Below are 27,595 nucleotides of genomic sequence, written 5' to 3'. Positions count from 1 at the left end.
CACCTCCACAGGCTCTGGGCTGTCAGCCAAAGCAGTTTCCTTCTCAGCTTCTGGGAGTGGAGCCCAAACAGCTTTAGAATCAGGGAAACTGGTAACTCTGCCTCTCATGGGTGAGCAGAGAGGCAGAGGTTGGTTGTATTGAAAATGCTCACTAGAAATAACAAAACTGGAGACATACTGATTATAACAATAGTGGGTCCTAAACGTGCACCTATTACTTCTGTAGTGAACACTCGAGCCCAAATTTCTGTGTTGACCAATACAGACTAGTACAGGATTTGAGAGCAATAAATGGAATAACTAAAGGTTATTCTACCCAGTGGTAGCTAATCCTTGCACACTGTTAACATCCGTAAAAGAGAAATAGAAATGGTTTACTGTAATTGATTTAAAAGATGCCTTTTTCTGCACACCCCTTGACAAAGAAAGTAGGAAACTGTTTGCCTTTGAGTGGGAAAATCCAGACAATGGAAGGAAAACCCAGCTCACCTGGACACGACTCCCACAAGGATACAAGAACAGTCCAACCCTATTTGGAAGCCTAAGCTCTTGGCTAAGGAGCTGGAGATTTGGACGGAGAACGGGCAAGTACCAGAGAACAATACCTGCTGTTACAGTATGTTGGTGATATACTGACAGCTACAGAAGAGAAAACAACCTGCATAAAGGTAACAATTGAAATTTTAAATCAGCTGGGAATGAGTGGATAGAAGGTGTCTAAAGAGAAGGCACAAATTGCCCGACAAACTGTGATTTACCTGAGGTGTGAAATCTCACAAGGGCAATGTAAGCTGGGTACTAACCTTATTCAAGCTATTTGTGCTATTCCAGAACCCCAGAACCTGCATGAGCTGTGAGTTTTCCTCAGGATGACAGAGTGGTGCTGCCTGTGGATCATGGACTATGGACTAATTGCAAAACCCCTGTATGAAGCCCAGAAGACACAACCGCTTACCTGGGGCAGACCACAGAAGGAGGCCTTCCTCAAACTGAAGGAAGCATTGACAACGGCTCCGGCGTTAGGATTGCCTGATTTGTCCAAAGATTTTCAGCTGTTTGTGCATGAAAGATCACACCCAGCACTGGGAGTGCTGACCCAACCTTTGGGAAGCTGGAAAAGGCCGGTAGGCTGCTTTTCCAAACAATTTGACAACGTGAGTGTTGGATGGCCTTCATGCCTGCGGCAGTTGCAGCCACTGTGATGCTGATCCAAGAAGCCAGGAAACTCACAATGGGCAGACACATAGATGTCTATGTGCCACACATGGTGACCACTGTTTTAGAACAAAAGGGGGGCCAATGGCTATCTCCAAGCAGGATGATGAAATTCCAGGTAATCATGACTGAGCAGGATGATGTCACATTAAAGACAACTAACCTCTTGAATCCAGCTTTGTTCCTAGGTACCACAACTGAAGAAGGCCCATTAGAGCATGACTGTGTAGAGGTAATTGAGTACACCTATTCAGCAAGAGAAGACCTGAAAGACATCCCACTCGAGCAAGCAGAGTGAGAGCTATTCACAGATGGAAGCAGTTTTGTGGAGAACAGGACCAGATATGCTGGATATGCGGTAACAACAGTCAATACAGTAGTGGAGGCAAAAGCATTATCACCAAATCCATCTGCCCAGAGGGCAGAACTGGTTGCTTTAACCAGAACACTAGAATTAAATGAAGGGAAAAGGGTAAACATATGGACTGACGCAAAGTATGCTTTTGGAGTAGTGCATGTACATGGAGCACTGTAGAAAGAAAGAAAGAGGACTGCTGTCTTCTCAAGGTACGCACATTAAACATCAAGATGCAGTCCTACAATTGATAAAAGCCGTCCAAAAACCGGAACAAGTGGCAATTATGCACTGCAAAGCACACTAATCAGGAAACTCCAAGATTTGTGAGGGGAATTGAAAGGCAGACTGGACAGCTCGACAGATTGCTTGAGAAGTGCAAACAACAATGGCATTGATACCTTTAAAAGTTAACGTATCTCAATTTAATTTGCCTCCAAAACCAAAATATTCAATAGAAGATGAGAAACTGGGACATTTGCTAAATGCTCAAAAGAATTCAGAAGAGTGTTATGTAACTGCACAAAGACAAATAGTGTTAACCCCATTGATAATGAGAGAAGTTCTAGAAATTAAACATAACAAATGTCATTGGGGTGCAGAGGCATTGGTAAAATTGCTAAAGCAAAAATTAATCTCGGTATGGATGCCAACAATGGCAAAATTATCTCAGTGGCTAGATACAGGAATAGCTAGGAAAGATTAGGATAGGAACAGAATCACGATGACACTTGGCAAGAACCCTCTAGTAGAGTGAAATTTGGCTGGGCCCTAGAGTCTTTGCTTGGTCCTAGAGCAAACTATCAGAAGAGAGAAATGTTGTTCAAACTTACAGGTCAGGTAGATAAATTAGCAAGAGTGAGCTGAGAAAGATTTAAAGAACTAAATGTACAATGACAATTTATTACTCCTGAAAGAGCATGGAGTGTGTGAGTTTTTCTAAAGGGACAGATTGATCATTGCTGCGTCCACATCCCAAATGTAACTGCAGATGTAGAATATGACATCAATCAATTGCAACAAATAGAGCACGAAGCACAGGAAGAGCAAAAGGATTTCTCTACAAGTTGGTTAGGCAAAATCTTCAAAGGGTTAGGGTGGAATGTGAATTCATGGATTAAATCTATCATTGAGAATGTGATAATCTTACTAACTGTATTCTTAGCAATTTGGTTAGTTTACAGCATCTTCAAGGGAGAAATACAGAAGAAAACGTCCTGGAACCAGAAAATAATAAAGGCACTGATGTGAGATCCACACCCACCATCTTCTGGTTCTCCAATTTGTGACAACATCCCGGACAACACTTACATCAATCAAGGATTCGAAGAACATCAAGTATAAACTCAGAAACAAAGGACTGTATCAAGTGAAAACATTTACACTTATGGTGAAGTGAAAATGCTTTCAAAGGGGGGAATGATAGTAAAAGGTCTTAAAATCTTAGAAAATTTGGGGACTTAGAAAGAAACTTAGGTTTGGAAGGCCCTGGGAAAAGTAGGCCCTGGGAAATGTTAGGCCTTGTACTTGCTAAAGATCAGGTCAAACTGCACCTGTGTAGTCAGTAGATGATAAATGATACAATTGTTAGATGTGATTTGCCATAATTATTGTTTATAGAACATGAGGAACAATGTTAGGGGGCTCTGGGGGGGATCACGAGAAATCCATGCTTGGGTAAAAACAATGCATACAATAGAACAGTGGAAGTTTAATAATTAATATGTAAGTTATATAACGATAGAGTATTAAAACATGTTCAGCTCAAAACAAAGATGGGTCAGATTTGGGTTTGTGTACCCCTGACACCCAGAGCTCTTCAATAAAGCACCTATTTATGATTATATATAATCATTCCGTGATTATGTGTGTTCCTGAACGCTAACAGCTCTGTTCCTCTCTTCCAGCCCTTGAAGACATGGCACATAACATCAGCCCTGCCATCAGAAGCCTGGCAATTCAAAAACTTTGTATCCTCCAGGCAGTAGAGAGAACTCAATATTCCATCTTTGGAAACCTGCAAGATCAGCTCTACATGGCATACAGGACACGGTCTCATCTCTCAGGCCTTGACTGGATGCGCTGCTGGAGCTCTGCTGAGAGATGATCTGGGAGGTTCTGTCTGCTGGGGCCACCTGAGCCAGCCAGAATTTTATTTTTCTTCAAAATTGTTCTTTCCTTATTTTTGTTTTTGTTTAGTATGTAAATATAGGATATGTTATAAATACACAGGCTCCCAGGAGCTTTCTTTTGCTGCCCAAGGTCCGCAGGATATTGGAGAAGAGAGGGAAAAGGGTCCTTGTGCTCAGCAACCTGCTGGGGTGTGCAGTGGTGAAGGGAAAATGGCCAGAAGCCCCTTGGCCTTTGGTGGTTTTGCTGAAGCCACAACCCCTGTCCCAGCCAGGAAGTGCCATCTGTGTCCTCGTGCCCGTGTGGTGCTGGCTGGGTTGCTGAGGGCTCCCAGGTGCTTCTTGATCCAGCTCCTCTAGAGCTCCTGTGGGGCTGCGGCGCTGCTGCTGGTCCACGCTGGGGGAGACTCTGAGGGAACAGGGTGCTGGGAGGCCATGAAGGGATGAGGGGCTGTGGAGGCCCTGACGGGACAAGGCAGTGGGAAGGCACAAGGGGGATGTGTGAGGGAGTGGGTGGAAGGAGGCTCCAAGGGGACAGGAGGCCCCTGAAAGGCCGGACTGGTGGGAAGACCTGAGGAACTGGGTGTCAGAGGCCATAAGCAGCCCCTGGGCAGCCGCCTGGTTCCTGACACCCGGCTGATTAGGCGCTTCCCCAAAATGTCTCCCAGGCCTGCAGCAGAAGCCCTCGAGGCTGGGACACCACCCCTCCAGGAGGGTGGGGACAGCCTGAGGTGTGCCCAGGCTGGGCTGGCTGGGGACATGGAGGGCAGGGGGGTGCTGCCAGGCCACAGCCACTGGGTGCCTGCGATAAGGGGCAGTGGGCAGAGGCAGGGCTGGCGGCCAGGCCGGGCCCTCGCAGCTGCCCAGGCCACGCTGCTGTGACCGAGGCCCCCCTGACACAGAGCTCGGGGCCCGCAGAGCTGCTGCCACCATGGGGAGGGTGGCGATGTCTCCTCCAGCAGGGCTGCCCAGTGGCTGCTGCCCAAGCGGCTGTGGAGCCCACAGAAACAGCAGCAGAGTGTGCACAGGAACAGCAGCACCCCGAACGTCGGCACCTGCGCACTGAGGCGTCCGCAGCAGCCGGCTGCCAAACAGGGAGGCTGTGGACACAGCTTTGGTTTGGCCTTTGGTTTGGCAAAAGGCTTCAGCAGAATTGGCCACAATGGCTTTCTCTTGACTTGCCAGCCTCACAGCAACACTTGGCAGCTTCAGCTGCAGCCTGTGCCCGTGACTGACTTGGATGGCCGTGCTTGAGGGTGGGCTTGCCTTCCACACTCAGGTGTCCCAAGGCAGCGGCCTTGTTGCCATCATGACACAGAGAGAGAGAGACTCAGGACATGAGAACACAGGAATAGCCTGTTTGGCTCATTCTTGAGTTTGCTGCTCCTGCCTAAAATAATCATCAGGAGTATATGCTGATATAAAAGTATAGCCGAACACCAAGGACTTTTTCTGTAGTGTCTAGAACTAAAACCTTCTGTGACTGTTCAGAGACTCTAAAATGCAGGGTGAAAATGACAGCTTTGTATGTAAGAGTCCTAAAAATTTTGACATGTGATTTTTTCTAGTCAAGGATTTTAATTCCAATGTGGAAACTACAAAAAAATATTAAAATTTGTTTTCATTGGCAACCGCTTTGAAATGGCATCAGCAAAACCTACAGGTGTACTGGGGACAGTACTTGGCAATTCATGGCTTCAGATGTGGGAGATAAATATTTTGCCTGGTTTCACCTTGAAGTTGAAGTTTTCCCAGGGCTTTGATTGACTGGTCATTGCAGGTAACTTTAATAAATTCAAAAGGATGTGAAAGCACAATTTCTGGAGAATATGCACGAGGGGTAGAGGGAAAACCTCAAAAACAGTCAGCAGGCTCTGGAAAACTTAGAAAAAATTAAAATTACAAACATAATGTAAAAATAGATGTAACTCTGTGACTGTTCAAGCAGGACTCTGTCTCTGGAGGAAATGTTTGCCTTGCATCAGCTGTAACACAGACAGACACACAGCAACTGGAGCCTTGAACATCAGAGACTGGACTAATGTTTGTCCCAGAAAAAGACAGAGAAGATCCCACTGAAACAGGACAGTGCCTCTGTACAATCTAGCCATCCCAGGAAACTCAGCAGCTGATGGTGTTTTTGTGCTACTGCAAACCCCTCCCATGAAAAACATCATTCCAGGAAGGAGCAACATCATCTGACAGATCGCAAGAGTGGCCAGCAATAGCTCCAGGAGCTCCTGCCAAGACCCCAAGGAAGGAGTCCAGCCCCCAATGCACGGGGCTTTGGCTTTGGCCCTCTGGCACAGAAATCCCCCAGGGGCACAAGTCTCTGGGGCAGGAGAAGGGCACCAGCACTGCCAGGGCTCGGCTGGGGTGGCAGGTCTGCCTCGGTGGGGACTCTGCCACACTTGCTGATTTCAGTGCTGCCAGGCCCCTGTGCAGATTCTGTGCAAGGCCCCGTGCCCTTCCTGCTGCGGCTGCCTCGGCAGCCCTGGGGACTCCTTCTGCTGCCCTGAGCCTGCAGAGCAGGGCAGCGTTTGCTGATGGTTTGAGGTGTTCCTAAAGATCCTGTCAGGCTGTCTTAGACACTTTGGGCAAGGGATTCCTTCCAACCTGGGCCACTTTGGGTGGGATGGGGGTGGAACCAGGGCAAGTGGCAGGGCGTGCAAGGGCCGTTAGTGACACAGCGCAGCCTGGTAACGGTGGAATGGAACGGTGGAATGGACAAGAGCTGGTGGTGACAAGACCACACCAGAGTGCCTGGTGCATGCGACGGGACAGGACGTGCCAGAGCGGTGCTGTGAGGAGCCCCCACACAGCCCACTCGTTAGTGCCTGACCCGGAGCTTTTCTGAGGCGTAACTCCTACAGCTTACGTTGTGAGCAGACTGTGGGTCTTGGTGAGCCGGAGCTTTCCGTTGACATCTCTTTAGAAGGTGCTCCCAAGGCCCCATTTTGTCATGGCGGGAAGATTCTTCAGGCTATTCAGAGTGTTCCGACGGAACAGAAAGACAGACCCTGGAGCTGCCCCAGCAGAACACCCAGAAGAGCCAGAGCAGTTCCAGCAAGGGCAGGATGGTGAGTGGCAGAGCTGGGCTGCGGGGCTGAAGCTGCAGCCAGCTGGGCCCTGCACCATCCCATCCCATCCCATCCCATCCCATCCCATCCCATCCCATCCCATCCCATCCCATCCCATGTGGACATGCAAGGGCAGGACAGAATTTGGGCTGGGTCTGACCCCTGGCAGTGGCCATGCTCCATCCCCTGAGCCACCCCAGGGCTGTCCCTGACTGGGGAGTGCAGGGCTGGGCTGTGTTCTCCGGCCTCTCCCGCAGCCCCTCAGCTCTGGCTGCTCTTTGACAGATGCAGCCATGGATGGGACACAAGAGCAGGAGCCCGCCCATGGCCGCTTTCACAAAATGTTGAAGGTACCTGCAGCCATCCCCACCTGGGCTGGGCCTGCTGGCACTGCTCAGCCCAGCTCTGCACTTGCAGCACTCCTTGGAACATGCCTCTCTTCCCTGTCCTTTGTTCATTCTGCACAGAGGTTCCGCCAGTTCCTGCCAATTCGGCGTAGAAAGATCAGCCCCATGGGAACTGAGGGCACAGCTGAGCCTGACTCCGGGCTGACCGAGCTCCAGGCAGAGCCTGATGTCAGCCCAGATTCAGCTGTGCCCTCACAAGACTCTGATGCTGCGGTGAGTGATGACAGGGCAAACTCTGATGTGACACTGACTGAGGACATGGCCATTCCAAACACTAGAGACTCAGGGCATCACAAATACTGACACTACGCCCCCTCCCACCATGAGTCATGCACCTAATACGGATGTTTTTGAAAGGGGGGTGTTCCTTCTGACCAGCAGGTAGCCAGCCAGGGGCCAGAACTGGAGGTCTGCCACGATCGTGTGCCCCTTCAAGCCACATCCACAGGGCCCCCTCAGCTTTTGAGGCCAGCACAGTATGGCAGGAAGGGAAGCACTTCTTGGGAGAAGCTGGGGAAGCTGCTGCCTTGGACAGCGCTCTATGTCTTCCCCATTCCTACTCTAGGTGCCAGCTATTGTACGGAGCATTCACCAGAGTCTTATGTGCTCTGTTATGGTGGATGCCAGGCTGGCCACTAACATCGTGAGGCTGGCTGAAGAACACCCCGACGATGTGGTGCTGACCCTCCTGCGCTGTGCCCCATCGTGTGACAGGTATGGGGCCCACGTGCCTTGAGAGCTCAGGGCTCACCGGCCTTTAGGGCCCATGGCCCTGCACAGCCTGTCTAATGGGCTCTGCCCAACAGGCAGAGAGGTCCAGGACCCTCAGGCCCCTCTGTTTCCTGAGGCTGCTGCCAATGCTCCCTCCCTGCCCCTCAGGGCACTGGGGCTCTGTCACCTGGGACCCCACAGCTACACAGGGCATGGCTCTGTGACTGAGACACCCCTGACACAGAGCTCTGATCCCACAGAGCTGCTGAAGTGATGTGGCAAACCATAGCCTCGTCGGGACCAGCAATGGAGAAGGTGCTGCCAACTCTGCTCCATGTGATGGAGAACTGGCCACTTTGCAGCATCTGCACCTCTGATGAGGACAACAAGGACGTTTTTGCTCTGGCTGTGAGTTTGTGGAACTGGCCTTGACTGTCCCCTAGGTTGCTTCTCCAGCAGCTCTTCATCCTCTCCTTGCCTAAGGCACTGGGCTGAAACCTGGGCTAGGGGCAGGCTCAGGGGGCACTGGGCCCACTGTTCCCCCTCCATCTCCCCTCGGGCTCTGCCCCATGGACGCCTCAGCACTGAGCGCTGTCTTGGTGTGCTTCTTTGCAGGCAACTCTGGTGCTCAGGGTGATTATGCAAGTGCCTCAGCGCCATGAGGCGATAATGCATTATTCCGACTCTCTCTTTACGGCTCTGCTGTTGCACATTTTCACCACCACACAGCTGATGCCAGCAGAAGTTAATAACTTCTGGAGAGAATGCCAGGAGCAACACCACCTTCCCAAAAAACCCAACAGGTGCCAGTCCTCCTGTCCTTCCCATGCCCTTGTGGCTGACACCAATTCACCCAATGTGACCTGGGCTTTGCTCTGCACACAGGTTTGCAGTGCAGGCCATGAAGGCTCTGCTCTGCTTTCTGCACTATGACAATGAGTTGATGGCCATGGAGCGCAAGTGTGGCTGGGAAACGCTGCTCCGTGCTGACACCCAGCACTATGCCGTGGGTCTGTTGGCCAGGTGAGACCCCTTCTCGCCACTGCCTCTGAAATGTGTGCCCTGTGCCCAGGGTGCCCGACCACAGTCCCTGTGGTCCTGGCCAGAGGGCTTTGCCATTGAGGGATGGCTGAGCAGACTGGAGAAGTCTGAGAGGAGGGTGCCCAGAAGGAGCCCCATGGTCCCTAAACACCCACAGTCCCTCCAGGGATGCTGGGGAAAGGCCAGATCTCTATGAGTCATTCCTGGGAGAGGTTTGCCCCCCCCCCCACCCCCCACCTCAGTGTCTTGGTGCCATTTCCCCCCTTCCAGGGTGATGCGCCGTGACTTGATGCCCTTGTGTTACCATGTCGCACACCAATTTATCCGGAGGCTCATCGGGGAGGAGGCACCTTGGGATCTGTCCTCCCTGGCATTCCTTGTGGAGGTGAGCCCAATGGCCAGCACTACCTCGCTGAGCTGCCTGCCAGCCCTGTCCCCTTGCATAGCCACAGCTGCCTGGGACGGTGCCCACGCCCTGTGCTGCTGCCTGGGCCCAGCCCTGTGCAGTTCCAGGCTCCTGCCAGCCGGCTCCTCTGTCGCTGCCCTGTGCCTTTCAGGTCCTGGATTGCCTGAACTTGAGTGACTGTGGGTACTGTGTCCTTGAGATCACATCAAAGCACCTGCAGAGTGAGTGCAGGCAGAGGCGTCGCCTGGCGCTCAGAGGCCTCGTGGTGCTCAGCAAGGAACCCTCAATGGTGAGAACGGGGCAGCGGCTGAAGCTGTGCTGGGGAAAGCAGCCCCTTGGGCTGGCTGGGCTTCAGGAGTTGAGGCAGCTGTTCCCAGCTCTCCTGCCTCACCTGCCTGAGTGCTTTGGGACAGGCCTTTGGCCTCTGGGCCCAGCAGCAGCAGGGTGGGGTTGCAGTGCCAGGGCAGTCTTGGCGCTGCAGCCGTTCAGGGCTTCCCAGCACAGCCTTGTGTTCCACACAGGCCAGACCAATACGCAGCCTGTGTCGAAGCTTCCTGCAGCTGCTGAGTGATGCAGACGGAGAAGTGGTCAGCATGTCTCTGTCTGTATTCACAAACATGCTCAAGAGAAAACATCTTCGTTTATCAAGGACTGCTGCCCCCAAGCTTGCTGAGCCACTTGTGCTTCTCTTTGACCATGTAAGGCTCTGTGCCCCGGCCACGGGCACTGGCTACTGCCCACACAAACTTTGGTCCTGTGGATTTTCAGGCCTTTGCCCAGGTGGGCTGGAGAAGTTGGCACTGAGATCTTTTCCTCCTTCTTTCCTCCAGGACAAAAGCCACGTGCAGGTGCTCTCCATTCACCTCTTCTGCAAGGCCATGAACCTGGTAGTGGAAGAGGGAAAAAAGGCAATGGAGGGAATTGTGAAGCAGAGTTTGCTCCCACTCATTTTGCACTGCCACGATGAGAACCTGCGCGTGGCTGATGTGAGGTTTTGTGTGATGCTGGTTGATCTCTGGGAGGGGGCTCGGCTGCTTCCTGCTATGCTGCCTCCAGGCTGCAGCTTCCTCCTGGCCTTGGCACAGGGATGCAACTCCTGTGCCCTGGGCAGCAATGCCATCTCTGCATCTCTCCAGGCCTCTCAGGAAACCCTGCACTGTGCTGCCACCTTCTTGAAGAACACAGAGCTCCTGTGTGTGCTGCTAACAGAGGATCTGTCAAAGATCGCCGAATGTGTGGTAAAGGACTGCCTGGAAACCCCAGCCTCAGCCTGGAGAAGCTCCCTGTCCCCAGTGCTCAGTGTGTGGGGCTGGCAGCTGTGGCCCAGTGCTGCGCCCAGGGGCACCAGCCTGTGCCCCACACGCCGCTCCCTTCCCTGGGCCACACGGGTTCCTCTCCAGGCTCCTGTGGCCCCGAGCCGGGTGCCGATGGAGCCCCAGCCCAGTGGGGCTGCGGGCCGGGCCTCAGGGCTGGGCGGGCACGGGAGGCCGGGGCTGGCCGCAGGCAGCGCCCGGCCGAGGGGCAGAGCCCGCACCAACCCTTCCCTCCTGCCACTCTCTGCAGCTGGCACAGGACAGGAACCGAGCAGCCGAGCACCTGAGCCGGGCACTGCCATATCTGGACAGCCCACAGGAGTCCCTACGAGAGGCGGCCGTCAGCTTCATCGGTGAGCCACGAGCCCGGGCTGGCTCCCTGCTCTGCCGCAGCTCGGCCCCGGCCCTGGCTGCTGCCCCGGCAGCGGCACCCGGGCCCGGCGCCCTGGAGCCCCGGCTGCCCTCGGGGCTGCTGCTGCCGGCCTCTGGCAGCCAGGCCCTTGGGCTGAGTCAGGATGCGGCAAGGGCCCGGGCTGAGCCCTGCCGGGGCGGGAGGGTGTGTGGGCACAGGGCTGGCAGCACCGCTGGCAGGGAGCTGTGCCGCTGGGGCCCTGACAGGCTCTGTGTTCCCAGGGACGGTCAGGATGTTCATGAACAAGAGCGCACAAGGAAGAGCTGCAGACCCTCAGTGAGGGTGAGTGAGAGCAGCGGGCTGGCACTGGGGGCTGGCGGGGGGCAGTTGCAATGCCTGGGCAGGGAGCTGCAATCCCTGGCCCAGCTGCAGAGTGCTTCGTTCCCTGTCTGGGTGAGGGCAGTGTGGGCAGAGATCTGAGAGATTTCAGGGACATGGGTGGGAGTTGTGGCCAGCACCTTCTGGCTGATCATGTTGTCTGGTCCTCTCTTGTGGCCATTGCAAGAGCCAGGTGGAATGTCCTTGGGAGGAATGTCTCCTAGGATCCCTGCAGATGCGTGCCCTGACCGTGCCTCTCCTCCTCTCTCTTCCAGCCACTGAAGCCCCGAGGAAAGACACCACTCCATCCCACAGCAACCAGAATATCCAAGCTCAGTTTGCCAGTAAACAAGTGTCCCAAGAACAGCAGCAGGAGACACTGAAGAGGACACCACCTCCCAGTGCCACTGGAGATCCAGGCACAGCTGACAACTGGCACAGCTGAGCCTGTGGGATTCTCACGGGGCTTCAGCCCTCTCCCTGCCTGTAGATAGCTCCCTCCAGCCCTCAGACTGTGCCCGTCCCCTTTTTTCCCTCTAATCTTCCTCCCTTTTGACAGCTCCTTCCCTCCAGCCCTCAGTCCATGCCCATCCCCTTCTTTCCCTTTCCAGTTTATCCCTGTTAATAAACAGTTTGCCTTTTTCACTTAACCTGCATCTCTGTGGAGCTGAAGGGTCACAAATCCAGAGCGCTGTGACACACAGGCCCCTCCTGCCGTTCTCTCCTGCACCGTGTTTTGTGCAGAGACGCAGAGGAAGGAGCGCAGATCGGGCTGGAAAGGTCCCTGTGCTGAAGGCCCGGATCCACAGCATTGTGGCGTTCAAGGTGTTAATGAAGGCCAGTAGTGGGACAAGGAGCCTGTGTGTGTCAGGGACCAAAGTTGTGTCTAAGGCCTTGCTGTATTTGGTCCTCTGTTGTGCACGTCAACAGGATGACAAAGAACAGACTTTGAAGGAAACCTTATGGGTTAACTGCTGGGAATTTGACCTCAATGGACTGATCAATTGATGGGAAGTTAACCTGTGAAAGAGGAACAGTAACAATGAGGCTGTTATTGGCATGGTGACCTTACCTCCTGTACTGGCCAAGGGTGAGATGACATGGTAACTGGGAAAATTCCACTCCAGGGGAGAAGAAAGGAGGCTTGGTTCTGCAGTGGAGAGGCGAGAAGGACAAAATGCACGCCTTTTTGATGCAGGGCATGCCCTGAAGGTGCATGGCCTGCCTGCCCCTCCCATTGGAGCACCGTGCTCCATCTGCTGCTGCTGCTCAGTGGCTTTGCACCAATCCAGGGGTTGGCAGGTTTTATTTGCAACAGCAACTAATAAAATAAGACTTGCTTTGCAATTTTGTGCACGGGCATCTTCCAGCACCCATGATGTTCTTGGCAATGAGGATGGGATGCCCAGAGCACAAAAAGCCGTGGTGTTTTGAGCACGTGTGAGTGAAAAATGGACGCATGTTTGAGTGTGGGTAAGAGAAGACGGACAGGGTTTGGGCAGTGGAGCGTACGGTTGTGCAATATATGTTGGTATAATTTGTGTTTTAATGTACACATATAAAATCAAGTTTAAAAGTATGTTTTATGTAAAATAAAAACCACAAGCAACTTAAGATTGCAAAAGCAGCTGCTGGAAAACCAGGAATTTGCAAGAGAATGACCCAGCAATTAAGATAACACTGAGAAGAACTGGGTCCACCCAAGCAAGATAAGCGCTCTAACGACCCGGTGATTAACGCCTGATACAGACCTGATGTGATTCTCTAGGACCTTACATCTCAGTGTCGGTTTCCCAAAAAAAACTACAGACTAAAAAAAATCTCACCACGATTCTACATCTCAAAGCCTGCTTCCTGAAAAACCACTCAAACTTCATCTTCTTCTCAGAAAACTCATCAGCAGTCCAGCAGCAGAAATATGAATATGTAACAACACAAGAAAAAGAAAGAAACTGAAACTGCATAGCCTCAAGCTGAAAAAACCTGTATAAAACACCGCTCTCCAAAAGACAAGTTGTGAACTTGGGGGAATCAGTGTGGCAGAGGCTGATTCAGAGTTCACCCAGCGCCGATCCCGGGCTCGACGCTGACAGTGATTGTGGTTGTTTCCATAATTCGATTTTACAGATTTTTCAATAAAATCCTTATTGATAAAATTTGTCTGAATTTCATTTATAACAGTTGCACCCTGAGCGTGGGCGTGTAGCTGCAGCAAGGAAGCAGTGCCGTGGGTGCGTGTGCCACGAGCAGGGCCTGCTCAGTGGGGCACACAGCTGCCCCAGGACAGTCTGTTCTGTGGGCAGCAGATCATGTGGCTGCAATTTCACTGGACAGAGTTCCTGCCCTCACTTCTCTTGTGGGCCTTAGGTTTCCTTGTGTGAGTGCACTGGTAACAATGTTTTGTGAAAAAGAGCCTCGGGCGGTGGCTTTGTCAGTGGAGTGACCAGGCTGGATGCAGGAAGCTCCAGGCTGGAGCACATTATGGCATTAGCTAGCAACCTGGACAAGTATTGGGCCTGAAGCATGGGAGGCCAAGGACCTTGGGGGGGTGTTGAAATATTGCAGAGAATTTATAGAAACTCCTCTCCAAGACCCTCTAAAGAGTGGCTGACTCCTGCTGGTCAGATGGCTGGTTGCCTATTATTTGCATACAAAATTGCTGTTCAAGAGAATGCAGAGCTTGACAAACAGGTGAAGAAGATGAAAAAATTGAGGAGCTACAAGCTGGTATGTTGTAACTTGACAAGTTACAATGTCAAGCATTTGTACCTGGTGTGGAACAGGTTGAGCAACTCAGGTCCCTATACCAATGTTGCTGCTTGGCCACCTGTGGCCAAAAGATGGACTACTTTAGGACAGGCATGCAATCTGCTTAAAGGAGAAGGAATGAAAATTAGTGTCCTGATGGGGTCTCTCGAGCTTTATAAGGGCCAACCCTTAAACCCCAGGATAGGAACATTATCCTAGAGGGATGCCCAAAGGGATGGAAAGCCTACGGTCATGGAACAGCATCCCTGCATCTGTGGGCTACCAGAATGGGGCAAGCACTGTCTCCCCCTGGGAAGTGCCCTGCTTTATGCCGCACTGGAGTCGCAGATTTTAGGCACCTTGAATGCAGATGGTTTTACTAACTTCAAATTTATCAGCACAAGGAATAACCCTAGAGCTTGGTGGGTCAATGCCACAATACTGTGTGGGTGGATTTAGCACAGCCTGATTTTTGGTAGTGGGGGAGGGCCACAGAAGCAGCTTCTGTGAGAAGACAGAGGAGAGAGAGGACCCTTGCTTCCAAACTAAAGCAGCATATCTTTAAAGGACTGCACCCCTGTCTCTCTTTGAAACAAGTTAGGAGGAAATGTCCTGAAAGGGGCGTCTCCTCTAAAGAAAGGTAGGTTTCGGTACTCTCTCCCCTCTTGGGCTCAGAGGTACAGAAAATGTGCCCTTATCTGTAGCGCCTGCCTCTGAGACCTGAGAGAGAGAGCACTGAGTTTAACACAACACCATGGAGATAACTTCTAAAGTTAAGTAGAGAAACTGGGAATGTGAGTGTGTCAGAGTTTTCTTAAGTCACTGGGTGAGAAAGTTAGAATTTAAGGTTTAAGCTATTTTAGAAAAGAAGAGACAAGATAGAGGACTTAGGGCATTGTCCCTTTCTCCTTCTTCTTCCTTCACCTACTTCTTTTAAGGGTTTTTGGGTAATAATGAGTGATTGGATAGAAAAAGCCGCAGTGCAGCACACAGGTGTCAGGTCTTTGGGTCACTAAGAAAAAGAACTTACTTGGAATTTGATTATTGGACAAATAGACATAGAAAAGACCTTGAAGAGATTCTTCGTTCTCCATTTTGCACCTCTCTATCTTAGTGTATGTAGCTCCTTGTACTCTGTATATATGTAATATAGATAAGGAAAGAATAAACAACCAAGTGTGAACATGAGAAAACAGCCTCTCTCTTGTCAATCTCAGTCCTGGGGAAAAGAACCCAACCCACCAGTGTCACCTCGACACCTACAGATCAAGGCCAACAGTGTCCCCTTGTCAGCGTTCAGGAACACACATAATCATGGATTGATTATATGCAGGTGCTTTATTGAAGTGCACAGGAACTAGGGGTATCAGCAACCCAAATCTAACTCCATCATCTTTGTCCAAAGTGCACATATTTATACAATTTCAGCTGAAGCAGTAATCACTATAACAACCTTATCAATATTGCTTCTTTTATAAATCTTCATTAACTTTATTGATATTGCCTCATGAGAGTTAGCTCATCCTTGTATGAACATGTACGAGTCTTATATCTGGGTAGGTATCTTGGAGACCCCAAGTACCAGCTCCCTTTACCGTAAACATTTCAGCTTGCTAGACCATCCCTAATACCAAGCATTCTTGAGGCCTACCTCTACAAGATTTTAAGAAACATTTTCAGAAACATTTAAGCCCATAGTAACACCCTCAGGATACAGCAGTCCTGAGGAGTCTCCCCAGAGCTGCCTGATGCCACCCACTCCTTGTGGCACCAGTTGCTTTCCTGTGCAATGTTCTAGCTGCCCCAAGAGTAAAGAGGGAGCTGGAGAAAGAGCTTGCCAGGCTGCTCTCCATCCTTTCCCAGCAATCCTGCTTAAGGGGAGAAGTCCAAGCTGAGCTCAAAGGTGTAAATGGAAGAGCCATGCACAGGAAGGGTCAGTGGGAAGGATGATCCAGGAACCAGTGGCCTGGCAGCCTGAGCTTGCTACCGCAGAAGGCCTTGGAGTAGATCCTGCTGAGTGCCATCCCATGGCATGTGTAGGGAACCAGGGAGTCTGCTGGAGGGTGGGAAAGCTCTGTGGAGGGATGGGGACAGCTGGGGGTCCTGGTGGAGTGTTGAGGAGTTCTGTGAGGGTGTTTTGGGGGCGTTGGTGATGGTGGGTGTGTTGGGGAAGGAGTTGTCTGGAAGTGAGAGGTCTAGGCTGGAATTTGAGTCAGTTTGACAGCAGCATCCGTGGTTTGGCACAGCCTTGGTTATAGAGGACGTAAGGAATATCTGTGACTTTTCCTGTTAGTGGTCCTGGTTCTCATGGAAAAAAGAAGAGGAGAGAGCTGAAATTTATTGGCCACCTAGATATCTGTACCAGGGGGAGGATTAGCCTTTTTGCAATCTACTCAATTGTCTGGACTACTTTTGTAATACTGAGTGGACTTTCATTCCTTGAGAGCTTTAATCCTTCAGAGAATTAGGATATTATCATCCCTCCACAGAAAACCAAAGGTTTGCAAACCAAAGAATGGCCTTTTTTTAGCCTCTGTGTAGTGTTATATTTTGTAAAGTGACTCTCAATGGATGATGTTAAGGCAAAGGACTTGCTGCTTTGAGATGGGAAGCAAACTTGCAAATCTTTCACATTCTCTGGCCATTGCAATTAATTGGTGAAGTCTGCCACTTTCAGGAACTTCTTGAGTTGAGCAATGGGGAAGTAAAGCTCTCGTGAACTGAGGGTTCTTAAATGTCAGATCCTTCTGTGCCTTCCCAACAAAGATGTTTCTGAGCAGCAGGAAATTACTTCAATGGGAAAATAATTCCAACGTAATTAATCTGACCAAGACTAAGCGTTGCCAGCAGTTGCTCCAGGAGCTCCTGCCAACAGCCCCTGCAGGAAGGAGCCCAGCCCCCAATGCACGGGGCTTTGGCTTTGGCCCTCTGGCACAGAAACCCCCCAGGGGCACAGGTCTCTGCGGCAGGAGAAGGGCACCAGCACTGCCAGGGCTCGGCTGGGGTGGCAGGTCTGCCTCGGTGGGGACTCTGCCACACTTGCTGATTTCAGTGCTGCCAGGCCCCTGTGCAGATTCTGTGCAAGGCCCCGTGCCCTTCCTGCTGCGGCTGCCTCGGCAGCCCTGGGGGCTCCTTCTGCTGCCCTGAGCCTGCAGAGCAGGGCAGCGTTTGCTGATGGTTTGAGGTGTTCCTAAAGATCCTGTCAGGCTGTCTTAGACACTTTGGGCAAGGGATTCCTTCCAACCTGGGCCACTTTGGGGGGGATGGGGGTAGAACCAGGGCAGGTGGCAGTGTGTGCAAAGGCCCTTTGTGACACAGCACAGCATGGTAACTGTGCAATGGAAAGGGACAGGGTGTCCAAGGGCCCTTTGTGACTTGTGGTGACATAGGGGCTGGCGGTGACAGGGCCATGCCACAGTGCCCAGTGCACGCGACGGGACAGGACGCACCAGAGCGGTGCTGTGAGGAGCCCCCGCACAGCGCACTCGTTTGTGTCTCACCTGGAGCTTTTCCAAGCCTTCACTCGTACAGGTGACCTCGTGGCAAGACTGCGGGCCTTGGTGGCCCGTGGCTTTCCCGAGGCTTTTCTTTTGCAGGTGCCTGCGAAGCCAGACTGCGGGACTTGGTGGTCTGTGGTCTTCCCAAGACTTTTCTTTTGCAGGTGCCTGCGGGGCAAGGCTGTGGGCCTTGCTGGCCCGTGGCCTTCCCAAGACTTTTCTTTTGCAGGTGCCTTCAAGGCCAGACTCCGGTACTTGGTGACCTGGAGCTTTTCTGAGGCATCTCCCATCCTTCTGACCTCTGTCCTCAAGGTGAGACTGTGGGACCTGGTGACCACAGTCATTTAAGAGGAGTCTCCAGTCATTGTGCAGGAGCCCTTGAGACCAGACTGCAGGACTTTCTGTAGCCTTCCTGAGGCTTCTCTCTCACAGGTGCCTTCAAGGCACAACTGCACAGTCTGTTGACTCAGAGATTTCCCAAGGCATCTCTCTTTAAGGTGCCTTCGAGGCCAGATTGTGTAATGGCGGGCAGATTCCTCCGGCTGTTCAAAGTGTTCCAACGGAACAGAAAGACAGACACTGGAGCTGCCCCAGCACAACAGCCTGAAGAGCCAGAGGAGTTCCGACCACTGCAGGATGGTGAGTGGCAGAGCTGGGCCACAGGGCTGATGTCTGCAGCCAGCTAGGCCACATCCATCCCATCCCATCCCATCCCATCCCATCCCATCCCATCCCATCCCATCCCATCCCATCCCATCCCATCCCATCCCATCCCATCCCATGTGGACATGCCCAAGGGCAGGACAGAATATGGGCTGGGTCTGACCCCTGGCAGTGGCCGTGCTCCATTCCCTGAGCCACCCCAGGGCTGTCCCTGCCTGGGGAGTGCAGGGCTGGGCTGTGTTCTCCGGCCTCTCCCGCAGCCCCTCAGCTCTGGCTGCTCTTTTCCAGATGCAGCCATGGACGAGAGACAAGAGCAGGAGCCTGCCCGTGGCCGCTTCCGCAAAACGCTGAAGGTACCTGCAGCCATCCCCACCTGGGCTGGGCCTGCTGGCACTGCTCAGTCCAGCTCTGCACATGGAGCACTCCTTGGAACATGCCTCTCTTCCCTGTCCTTTGTTCATTCTGCACAGCGGTTCCGCAAATTCCTGCGCATTCAGCGTAGAAAGAGCAATACCACAGCAGCAACTGAGGGCACAGCTGAACCTGACTCCGGGCTGACCGAGCTCCAGGCAGAGCCTGATGTCAGCCCAGATTCAGCTGAGCCCTCAGAAATTCCAGATGATGACACCGGAGAGACTCAGGGCATCGCAAATGCCGACAGGACACCCACTCCCACTGTAAGCCAAGAGCTCATATGGGATTATTTCAAGGACCCTCATGTTTCTTCTGACATTGTTGGCAAGAGAACTGCTTCTTCTGACCAGCGGGTAGCCAGCCTGGGGCCAGAACTGGGGGTCTCCCAGGATCCTATGCCCCCTCACGCCACATCCACAGGGCCCCCTCAGCCTTTGAGGCCAGCAGAGCCTCACTGGAAGGGAAGCACTTCTTGGGGAAGCTGGGGAAGTTGCTGCCTTGGACAGCACTCCATGTCTTCCCCATGCCTCATCCAGGTGCCAGCTATTGTACGGAGCATTCACCAGAGTCTTGTGTCCCGTGTCACTGTGGATATCAGGCAGAAAATTGACATAATAAGGCTGGCTGAAGAACACCCGCTCGATGTGGCGCTGACCCTCCTGCGCTGTGCCCCATCATGTGACAGGTATGGGGCCCACGTTCCTCGAGAGCTCAGGGCTCACCGGCCTTTAGGGCCCATTGCCCTGCACAGCCTGTCCAATGGGCTCTGCCCAACAGGCAGAGAGGTCCAGGAGCCTCGGGCCCCTCTGTTTCCTGAGGCTGCTGCCAATGCTCCCTCCCTGCCCTTCAGGGCACTGGGGCTCTGTCACCTGGGACCCCACAGCTACACAGGGCATGGCTCTGTGACTGAGACACCCCTGACACAGAGCTCTGATCCCACAGAGCTGCTGCAGTGATGTGGCAAACCATAGCCTCGTCGGGACCAGCAGTTGAGAAAGTGCTGCCTACACTGCTCTGTGTGATGGAGAACTGGCCCCTTTGCAGCACCTGCACCTCTGATGGGGACAACAAGGATGTTTTTCCCTTGAGTGTGAGTTTCTGGAGATGGCCTTTGATCACCTGGAGCTTGCTTCCCCAGGAGATCTCCATCTTCTGCCTGCCTAAGGCGCTGGGCTGAAACCTGGGCTAGGGGCAGGCTCAGGGGGCACCGGGCCTGCTGCTTCCCATGCGTCTCCCCTCGAGCCCTGCCCCATGGACACCTCGGCACTGAGCACTGTCTTGGTGTGCTTCTTTTGCAGGCAACCCTGGTGCTCAGGGTGATTGTCCAGATGCCACAGTGCCGCGAGGCAATGATGCTTTATTCTGCCCGCCTGTTTGTGGCTCTGCTGTTCCATGTTGTCATCACCACACAGCTGATGCCACCAATGGAAGCTGACAGCTTCTGGAAAGCATGCCAGGAGCAACACCGCCTTCCCAGCAACGCCAACAGGTGCCAGTCCTCCTGTCCTTCCCATGCCCTTATGGCTGACACCAGTGCACCCAGTGTGACCTGGGCTTTGCTCTGCACACAGGTTTGCAGTGCAGACCATGAAATCTCTGCTCTGCCGACTGCGGTGTGACAATGTGGTCATGGAAATGGGACGCAAGCGTGGCTGGGACACGCTGCTCTGTGCTGACACCCAGCACTATGCCGTGGGTCTGCTAGCCAGGTGAGCCTCACTTCTCCCAGCTGCCTCTGAAACTTGTGCCCTGTGCTTGAGGTGTCTCACACAGTCCCTGTGGTCCTGGCCAGAGGGCCTCGTCACTGAGGGATGGCTAAGCAGGCTGAAAAAGGCTGAGAGGAGGGTGCCCAAAAAGAGTCACTTCCCAAAGCACCCATGATCCCTCCAGGGATGCTGGGGAAAGGCCAGATCTCTATGAGTCATTCCTGGGAGAGGTTTGTCCCGCCCCCCCCCCCCCCCCCCCCCAATCAGGGTCTTGGTGCTTTTTTCCCCCCGACAGGGAGATGCGCCGTGGCTTGATCCCCTTCTGTTCCTGCATTGCACTCGACCTGCTCAAGTCACTCAGAAGGGAGGAGCGATGCTGTGATCTGTCCTTCCTGGCATTCCTTGTGGAGGTGAGCCCGATGGCCAGCACTACCTCGCTGAGCTGCCTGCCAGCCCTGTCCCATTGCATAGCCGCAGCTGCCTGGGACGGTGCCCGCGCCCTGTGCTGCTGCCTGGGCCCAGCCCTGCGCAGTTCCAGGCTCCTGCCGGCAGGCTCCCCTGTTACTGCCCTGTGCCTTTCAGGTCCTCGACTGCTTAGATTTGACTAAACATGGTGACAGTGTCCTTGAGATCACATCAAAGCACCTGCAGAGTGAGTGCAGGCAGAGGCGTCACCTGGCGCTCAGAGGCCTCGTGGTGCTCAGCAAGGAACCCTCAATGGTGAGAACGGGGCAGCGGCTGAAGCTGTGCTGGGCAAAGCAGCCCCTTGGGCTGGCTGTGATTCAGGAGATGAGGCAGCTGCTCCCAGCTCTCCTGCCTCACCTGCCTGAGTGCTTTGGGACAGGCTTTTGGCCTCTGGGCCCAGCAGCAGCAGGGTGGGGTTGCAGTGCCAGGGTGGTCTTGGCGCTGCAGCCGTTCAGGGCTTCCCAGCACAGCCTTGTGTTCCACACAGGCCATAAGGATGTGCAGCCTGTCTCAACACCTTCAGGACCTGCTGGGTGATACAGATGGAGATGTGGTTGGCATGACCCTCCAGGTGTTCATCAATATTCTCAACAATAAAGACATCATGATATGCAGCACCACTGCCCCAAACCTGGCTCAGGCACTCCTGCTGCTCTTTGATCACGTAAGGCTCTGTGCCCCCAGCCACGGGCATTGGCTGCTGCCCAGAAACTTTGTGTCTTACAGATTTCTGGGCCTTTGTCCAGTTGAGCCTGGAGGAATCGGTATTAAGGTCTTTTTCATTTCTTTTCCTCCAGGACCACAGCCATGTGCAGCTGCTCTCCCTTGAACTCTTCTTTAAGACAATGGACTTGGTAGTGGATGAGGGAAAGAAGCCTCTGGAGAAGATTTTGAACCAGAGCCTGCTTCCACTCTTCATCCACTGCCATGATGAGAACCAGCGTGTGGCAAAGGTGAGGTTTTGTGTGATGCCAGTGCATCCCTGGGACGGGCATCGGCTTCCTCCTGTCCTGGAACCTCCCAGGCTGCGGCTTCCTTTGGGCCCTGTCACCCAGACAAGAGTCCTGTGCCCTGGGCTGCAGTGCCATCTCTGCATCTCTGCTGCTCTCCAGGCCTCTCGGGAAATGCTGCTTCGTGTGGCCGAGTTCCTCAAGAGGAGGAATCTGAAGCAGCTGGTGAGGAAAGAGCAGCTGTGGAAGTTTGCTGAGTGTCTGGTAAGAACGGCCTGGAGAAGCCCAAATATAGAAAATCCCTGTCCCTGTGCTCAGTGTGTGGGGCTGGCAGCTGTGGCCCAGTGCTGCGCCCAGGGGAGCCAGCCTGTGCCCCACACGCCGCTCCCTTCCCTGGGCCACACGGGCTCCTCTCCAGGCTCCTGTGGCCCCGAGTCGGGTGCCGATGGAGCCCCAGCCCAGTGGGGCTGCGGGCCGGGCCTCAGGGCTGGGCGGGCACGGGAGGCCGGGGCTGGCCGCAGGCAGCGCCCGGCCGAGGGGCAGAGCCCGCACCAACCCTTCCCTCCTGCCGCTCTCTGCAGCTGGCACAGGACAGGAACCGAGCAGCCGAGCACCTGAGCCGGGCACTGCCATATCTGGACAGCCCACAGGAGTCCCTGCGAGAGGCGGCCGTCAGCTTCATCGGTGAGCCACGAGCCCGGGCTGGCTCCCTGCTCTGCCGCAGCTCGGCCCCGGCCCTGGCTGCTGCCCCGGCAGCGGCACCCGGGCCCGGCGCCCTGGAGCCCCGGCTGCCCTCGGGGCTGCTGCTGCCGGCCTCTGGCAGCCGTGCCCTTGGGCTGAGTCAGGATGTGGCAAGGGCCCGGGCTGAGCCCTGCCGGGGCGGGAGGCCGTGTGGCCACAGGGCTGGCAGCACCGCTGGCAGGGAGCTGTGCCGCTGGGGCCCTGACAGGCTCTGTGTTCCCAGGGACGGTCAGGAAGCACCTGAGGGGGCCGCAGGAAGAGCTGCAGGTCCTCAGCGAGGGTGAGTGAGGGCAGTGGGCAGTGAGGGGCTGGCACTGGAGGATCTGAAATGCCCAGGCAGGGAGCTGTAATCCGTGCCACGGCTTCAGAGGGCTTCTCTCCCTGTGTGCACACCTTGGTGGTGTGGGAGTATCACAGAGAGATTTCAGGGACATGGGGCGGGGATTTGGATGAAGTGTGGATTCGTGACCAGGACCTTGCAGCTGATCTTGTTGGCCCCTTAACTCTTGTGGCCACGGCAAGAACAGGCTGGGATGGCCCTGGCAGGACTTTCTCCTAGGATTCCCACAGATCCAGGCTCTGATCGTGGCTCTGTTCCCCTCTCTTCCAGCACTTCAAGCTCTGAGAAGAGATGATGACCCTTCTCAGAGAAACAAAGTTCTCCAACAGATATTAACTGAACAAGCTGCAGAGTTACGCTCGTCTGCTGGCTTAGGAATCCAGTCTTCGTGGAAGACGCTATGGAAGATGAGACTATGCTAAGACCAGAAGAGACCAGCTGGAGCTCCAGGCACAGCTGACAACTGGCACAGCTGAGCCTGTGGGAAGCTCACGCGGCTTCAGCCCTCTCCCTGCCTGTAGATAGCTTTGTCCCTGCAGCCCTCAGAAACTGCCCATCCCTTCTTTTTCCCTTCAATCTCCCTCCCTTTTGACAGCTCCCTCCCTGTGGCCCTTAGATACTGCCCATCCCTTCTTTATCCCTCCACTTTCCCTCCCTTTTCACAGCTCCATCCCCCAGCCCTCAGACCATCCCCTTTTTTGCTCCTCAGCTCATCCCTTTGCTTCGCATCCTATCAATAAACAGTTTGGCTTTTTCACTAAACCTGCATCTGTGTGGAGTTGAAGGGTCACAAATCCAGAGCGCTGTGACACACAGGCCCCTCCTGCCGTTCTCTCCTGCACTGTGTTTTGTGCAGAGACGCAGAGGAACGAGTGTAGATCAGGCTGGAAAGGTCCCTATGCTGAAGGTCCAGTTCCACAGCATTGTGGAGTTAAAGGTTTAACTGAGCACCCTGAAGGCCTTGGATTTTGGAAGACCCAAACTGAGTGTGCCCTGAACCCGGCTGTGAGGGATTCTGTGGCAAGGATCCACAGAGAGCAAAGGAGCTTGGAATATCTGAGGCTTTCTAGAACAGCTTCCTGAAAGCACAACAATGCTCCATCCCTGCACAGGATCAGGAGGAGGGCAGAACTGTTAGAGCCAGCGGAGAGATGGGGACTTCAGATGGCTCTTCTTTAGAATGCTGTTTATTCTGTCAACTAGATTACAGCAGGGGGTCGTGGGTCAGCCTACGGCTGCTGGCTACAGGCAAGCCCTGTGTCCTGAAGCCCACTTAGTTCTGGTGACAGTGCATTATATCTCTTTCTTTTCCTGTGTGTATCATTGCATAACAACCAATCAGCATCATACACAATACCTTTACATGTACATATATCTTATCAAAACTGCTAAAATTACCATACTATGTTAGTGACTAACGAATCATTTGAGTTAGTAATTACATGGTAAACTCTGAAAGTTGTTTTGCAGTGGAAAATTCTTTTTGCTTTGGTAAAAAACTTCTGTCTGCCTATGGTTTTTCATTTGGGAGTTAGTAGAAAACATGCTTTGTTTGAAGACCACTTAAAGCTGTTGGACTTCAGCCATAAAACCTCCTTCTAACTGACTAAACCTTTGTTCTAAACCTTCCAGCTCGACTAAACCTTTGTTCTCTCGGTGGTTTCGGCAATAAGTGGCCCTACAAATGTCTTTTTATATATCCATATATATATATGTATATATCTCTTTGTATATATCCATGCTTGCCTTCATTTCTAGAGAACCTTCTGGTAAGCATTCATATCTGTGAAACTTTTCTGTTAAATTCTCATCCTTCCTAACATTTCCCCTGGCCTGATGAACAACACAGATGCTAGAAATTGTCTGATTCATCATTTGTGCACACATTGAAGTATACATGTGTCACAATCTTCTCACATAGGCGGGCGTCGTGAGAGGTTCGTTTGATCTCAGAGTGCATAAAGGACACCAAGGGATTTCAGTTTAAATCACAACAGCAATAATGCATCTTTATTTTAGTGCCAGCATCATGGGTTATGCAATAGATGAGAAGGAGAGAAAGAGAGAGAGAGAGAGAGAGGAATAAAGAGGCAAAGTAAAGAGAGAAAACGGGGGAGGGTTATAGCTACCAATGGACAAGATGGGGTCGCCAGTGTCTTCTTCCGTGGGGAACTCTCTCTCCAAAAGCAACTTAGAAAAGTCACCTTTAGAGTCTCAAGTTTCAAGGTGAGGGCAGTTGGCCAAAAGGTGGGGAGATGCATAGGCTATTGTGGTGTGACCTGTTGCTGTGGGAAGCAGGTGTGAGGTACTGAACAGGCCCCGCTCCTCACAAGTCCCTGCTCAGCAGCAGGAACGAAGGCAGTGTACCGTGGCAGCACAGCAAACACCTGCAAACAATCACTCTTGTGCTGTAGGTCAAGCACACCTTCAAACAATGGCTTAGCAAGCATCCACCTCAACCAGGCCAGAACCCCTGCACAAAGTCCCCTGGGCTCTTCAGGGTCTCAGTCTCTGTTCTTGCCGTGCTCGTGAGGCAAATGAGGGAAACTTCAGACCGTCTCTTACACCACCCCGTGACTCACGATCAGCGTCAAGAGGGCTCCTTTGTAGTGTTGTTACGAAGTCTTCAGGTCTCCTCAAAGGTTGGTAGCGTACCCTGGAAAACAGAGACAGAAAATCAGACAGAAAAAGAAAAGTAGGAAAAAGATAAGGGCAAGAAAAAAGGAAAGACAAAAGCAAAGAATCAATTTTCAATTGAAATATACATTCAACTTCTTATTACAAGGAATAAGCAATTTCAATTAATCAAATAAAACCCAAATAAACAAAGTCAGGCAATTTCTTTATCATGAGGGCTGATTCCCTATTTTTACTTTTCCAAAATTTCAATTAAATCCTGCTGAAGCAACAATTGCTTTACCTGAGTGAGGTTCATCCCAATAGAGGTAGGCAATAAATGGTTGATCAGTGTGTAAATGGACTGTAAAAGGTGGTAAGAAATAACTGGGACTACATAAGAAAAATCACCTCCTGCAATCTTAGTAAAATTACAAACACAAAAATTTGAATGATTTTTTTTGTATTCACTACTAAGATTTCTCGAAGTATCACAAGCAGTTCTCAAACATGCACATCCACGTCCTATATGCACAAGTAGTTTCAGAAGTCTCGGTAGGATGTATTTCAGAGTTGCAGATATTTTGTTCCGTGTCCAAACAAATATCTTGAGCTCTGGTTGCATTACTTTCACAGATAAACCCTTGTTGTTCCCAGACAATACAAGTTTCCAAATTAACAGTGAATTAAGTTATTAATTAAGTTTCCAAACCAACAGTTTGCCATTTCTCACCAATTTGACGGGCCCATTCCATATGCTCAAAAGGATAGAGAGCAGCTCCATCATGATTCAGCCCTAAGGCAATGATAGGGAATATTGAATGCACTGAAGCATTACGTATTGTCAGTACAAAGGCTGTGGCTGTGTTTGTGCTGGGGTCACAGGTAAAATTTACTAGGTTCCACCAGGATTGGAATTCTTTTTCAAAATCAGTGGCATTGTCCCAAATTATTTGTTGGCTTTCAGTAGGAAAAGTGCCTTCTTTGCCTTCTCTTATCATTGAGGCAGTAACTGACTGCATCCACAATTGAGCCTGAATGCAGCTAAGAAGAGCCAAAGAGATGTTATTTTGTGTGGCACCGAGTGCATCAATTATCAATTTGTGATCATTTACATTTACCTTTTCTCATTTTGGCAATATGATTGATGGTAACCACTGTTGGGTTCCCAAAGCCGGTAAGGATGACTGCAGTGGTTGCTGTAATTTGGTTACATCCCCAGTTGTGGTAGTGTCGTGGTTTTAAAGCAGTAACTAAAAAATTACTTGAAAACTTACTTATTTCTTGCTGTTAGATAGGGATTAGAACAAGAGCAAAACAGGCTTGAAACGTAAAAGGCATAAAGAAAGTTTATTAACACAACTACAAGAATAAGAAAACCAGAAAACTTCCAGAAAACCCTTTCCTCCCTCACTATTTAACCATTCTCTTGTTCACATGACAACATAGAGACAAAAGAACTTTGGTTTTTTCAACAGTTCCAATTCTTGTTATAGTCTTTTCATCAGTCTTTGTAGAGAAACAGAAGTCTTCTTCTGCTATCTATGGAGTTTCTCACAAGAAAACAATTTCTGTTTTAGCTTTCTATTTCTCTGATGCCATCTGCCTGGGAAAACCTGCCATCAGTTGTCTCCTCCCATTTCACATCACTCTGAGGTGTGTTATGGGTTAAATGAGTCTAGGGATGTCATTTTTAAGGATGAGTTATTCAAAGGCAAAAGTTCTCTTCATTTGTCTCTGTGAGCCTCCATGGAATCAGAAGTTTTCTCTTTCCCTCTTAACGGCCCCAAATCTTCAACTATTACTTCTCCCCCTCTGTTCCAGCACTTCACTGTATCACAACTACTCCACTTTTTGCTCAAAATACACACTCTGAACACTCCATTCCTCTCAATATACTCTGTCATGAATTAAAGGAGTTTTTTTTTCAGAACACTGTTGTTCATCTCTATAGTTTTAACAGAAAAATATTTCAGCTTATTAAAGCATCTCCTTATTCTCTCTTCCCCAGCTAAAACTTAATTATTTTCATCACTGTCTTTGATGGTTTTATGATGTCTTCTTCATG

At 51.8% G+C, this 27,595-nt stretch overlaps 3 protein-coding genes across 3 annotated transcripts in view; all 3 read left to right on the top strand.

Moving 5' to 3' along the window:
- The window catches only part of LOC147646239 (serine/threonine-protein kinase PAK 3-like), a 578,286-nt gene that overhangs the window by 295,772 nt on the left and 254,919 nt on the right, over nucleotides 1–27,595 (top strand). The gene's annotated exons all lie outside the window — the stretch shown is intronic.
- LOC147646245 (maestro heat-like repeat-containing protein family member 7) lies at nucleotides 6,393–12,037 on the top strand. Its single transcript, XM_086873731.1, has 15 exons — nucleotides 6,393–6,779; nucleotides 7,065–7,129; nucleotides 7,247–7,399; nucleotides 7,752–7,900; nucleotides 8,158–8,305; nucleotides 8,513–8,700; nucleotides 8,783–8,920; nucleotides 9,209–9,323; nucleotides 9,496–9,633; nucleotides 9,866–10,042; nucleotides 10,175–10,330; nucleotides 10,481–10,582; nucleotides 10,908–11,010; nucleotides 11,291–11,351; nucleotides 11,663–12,037. The coding sequence occupies exons 1-14, from the start codon at nucleotides 6,662–6,664 to the stop codon at nucleotides 11,347–11,349; spliced, it is 1,809 nt and encodes a 602-aa protein (XP_086729857.1). The 5' UTR covers nucleotides 6,393–6,661; the 3' UTR covers nucleotides 11,350–11,351; nucleotides 11,663–12,037.
- Nucleotides 17,569–23,673, top strand: LOC147646244 (maestro heat-like repeat-containing protein family member 7). Its single transcript, XM_086873724.1, has 16 exons — nucleotides 17,569–17,944; nucleotides 18,115–18,271; nucleotides 18,584–18,648; nucleotides 18,766–18,972; nucleotides 19,246–19,394; nucleotides 19,652–19,799; nucleotides 20,008–20,198; nucleotides 20,281–20,418; nucleotides 20,711–20,825; nucleotides 20,998–21,135; nucleotides 21,368–21,544; nucleotides 21,678–21,833; nucleotides 21,993–22,094; nucleotides 22,412–22,514; nucleotides 22,795–22,851; nucleotides 23,182–23,673. The coding sequence occupies exons 2-16, from the start codon at nucleotides 18,154–18,156 to the stop codon at nucleotides 23,331–23,333; spliced, it is 2,016 nt and encodes a 671-aa protein (XP_086729850.1). The 5' UTR covers nucleotides 17,569–17,944; nucleotides 18,115–18,153; the 3' UTR covers nucleotides 23,334–23,673.

This window comes from Cyanistes caeruleus, unplaced genomic scaffold (genome assembly GCF_971803275.1).
Source record: "Cyanistes caeruleus unplaced genomic scaffold, bCyaCae1.hap1.1 HAP1_SCAFFOLD_106, whole genome shotgun sequence".
NCBI classification, from domain to species: domain Eukaryota; kingdom Metazoa; phylum Chordata; class Aves; order Passeriformes; family Paridae; genus Cyanistes; species Cyanistes caeruleus.
The sequence above is the reverse complement of the archived record's forward strand: the minus strand, read 5'-3'. Positions and strand labels throughout refer to the sequence as shown.

Coding starts and splice junctions, on each gene's coding strand:
- LOC147646245 (XM_086873731.1), top strand. CDS start 6,662: ATGGCGGGAAGATTCTTCAGGCTATTCAGAGTGTTCCGACGGAACAGA. Junction 8,701..8,782: donor CTTCCCAAAAAACCCAACAG/GTGCCAGTCCTC, acceptor CTCTGCACACAG/GTTTGCAGTGCAGGCCATGA. Junction 11,011..11,290: donor GGCGGCCGTCAGCTTCATCG/GTGAGCCACGAG, acceptor CTGTGTTCCCAG/GGACGGTCAGGATGTTCATG.
- LOC147646244 (XM_086873724.1), top strand. CDS start 18,154: ATGGCGGGCAGATTCCTCCGGCTGTTCAAAGTGTTCCAACGGAACAGA. Junction 19,800..20,007: donor AGGATGTTTTTCCCTTGAGT/GTGAGTTTCTGG, acceptor CTTCTTTTGCAG/GCAACCCTGGTGCTCAGGGT. Junction 22,515..22,794: donor GGCGGCCGTCAGCTTCATCG/GTGAGCCACGAG, acceptor CTGTGTTCCCAG/GGACGGTCAGGAAGCACCTG.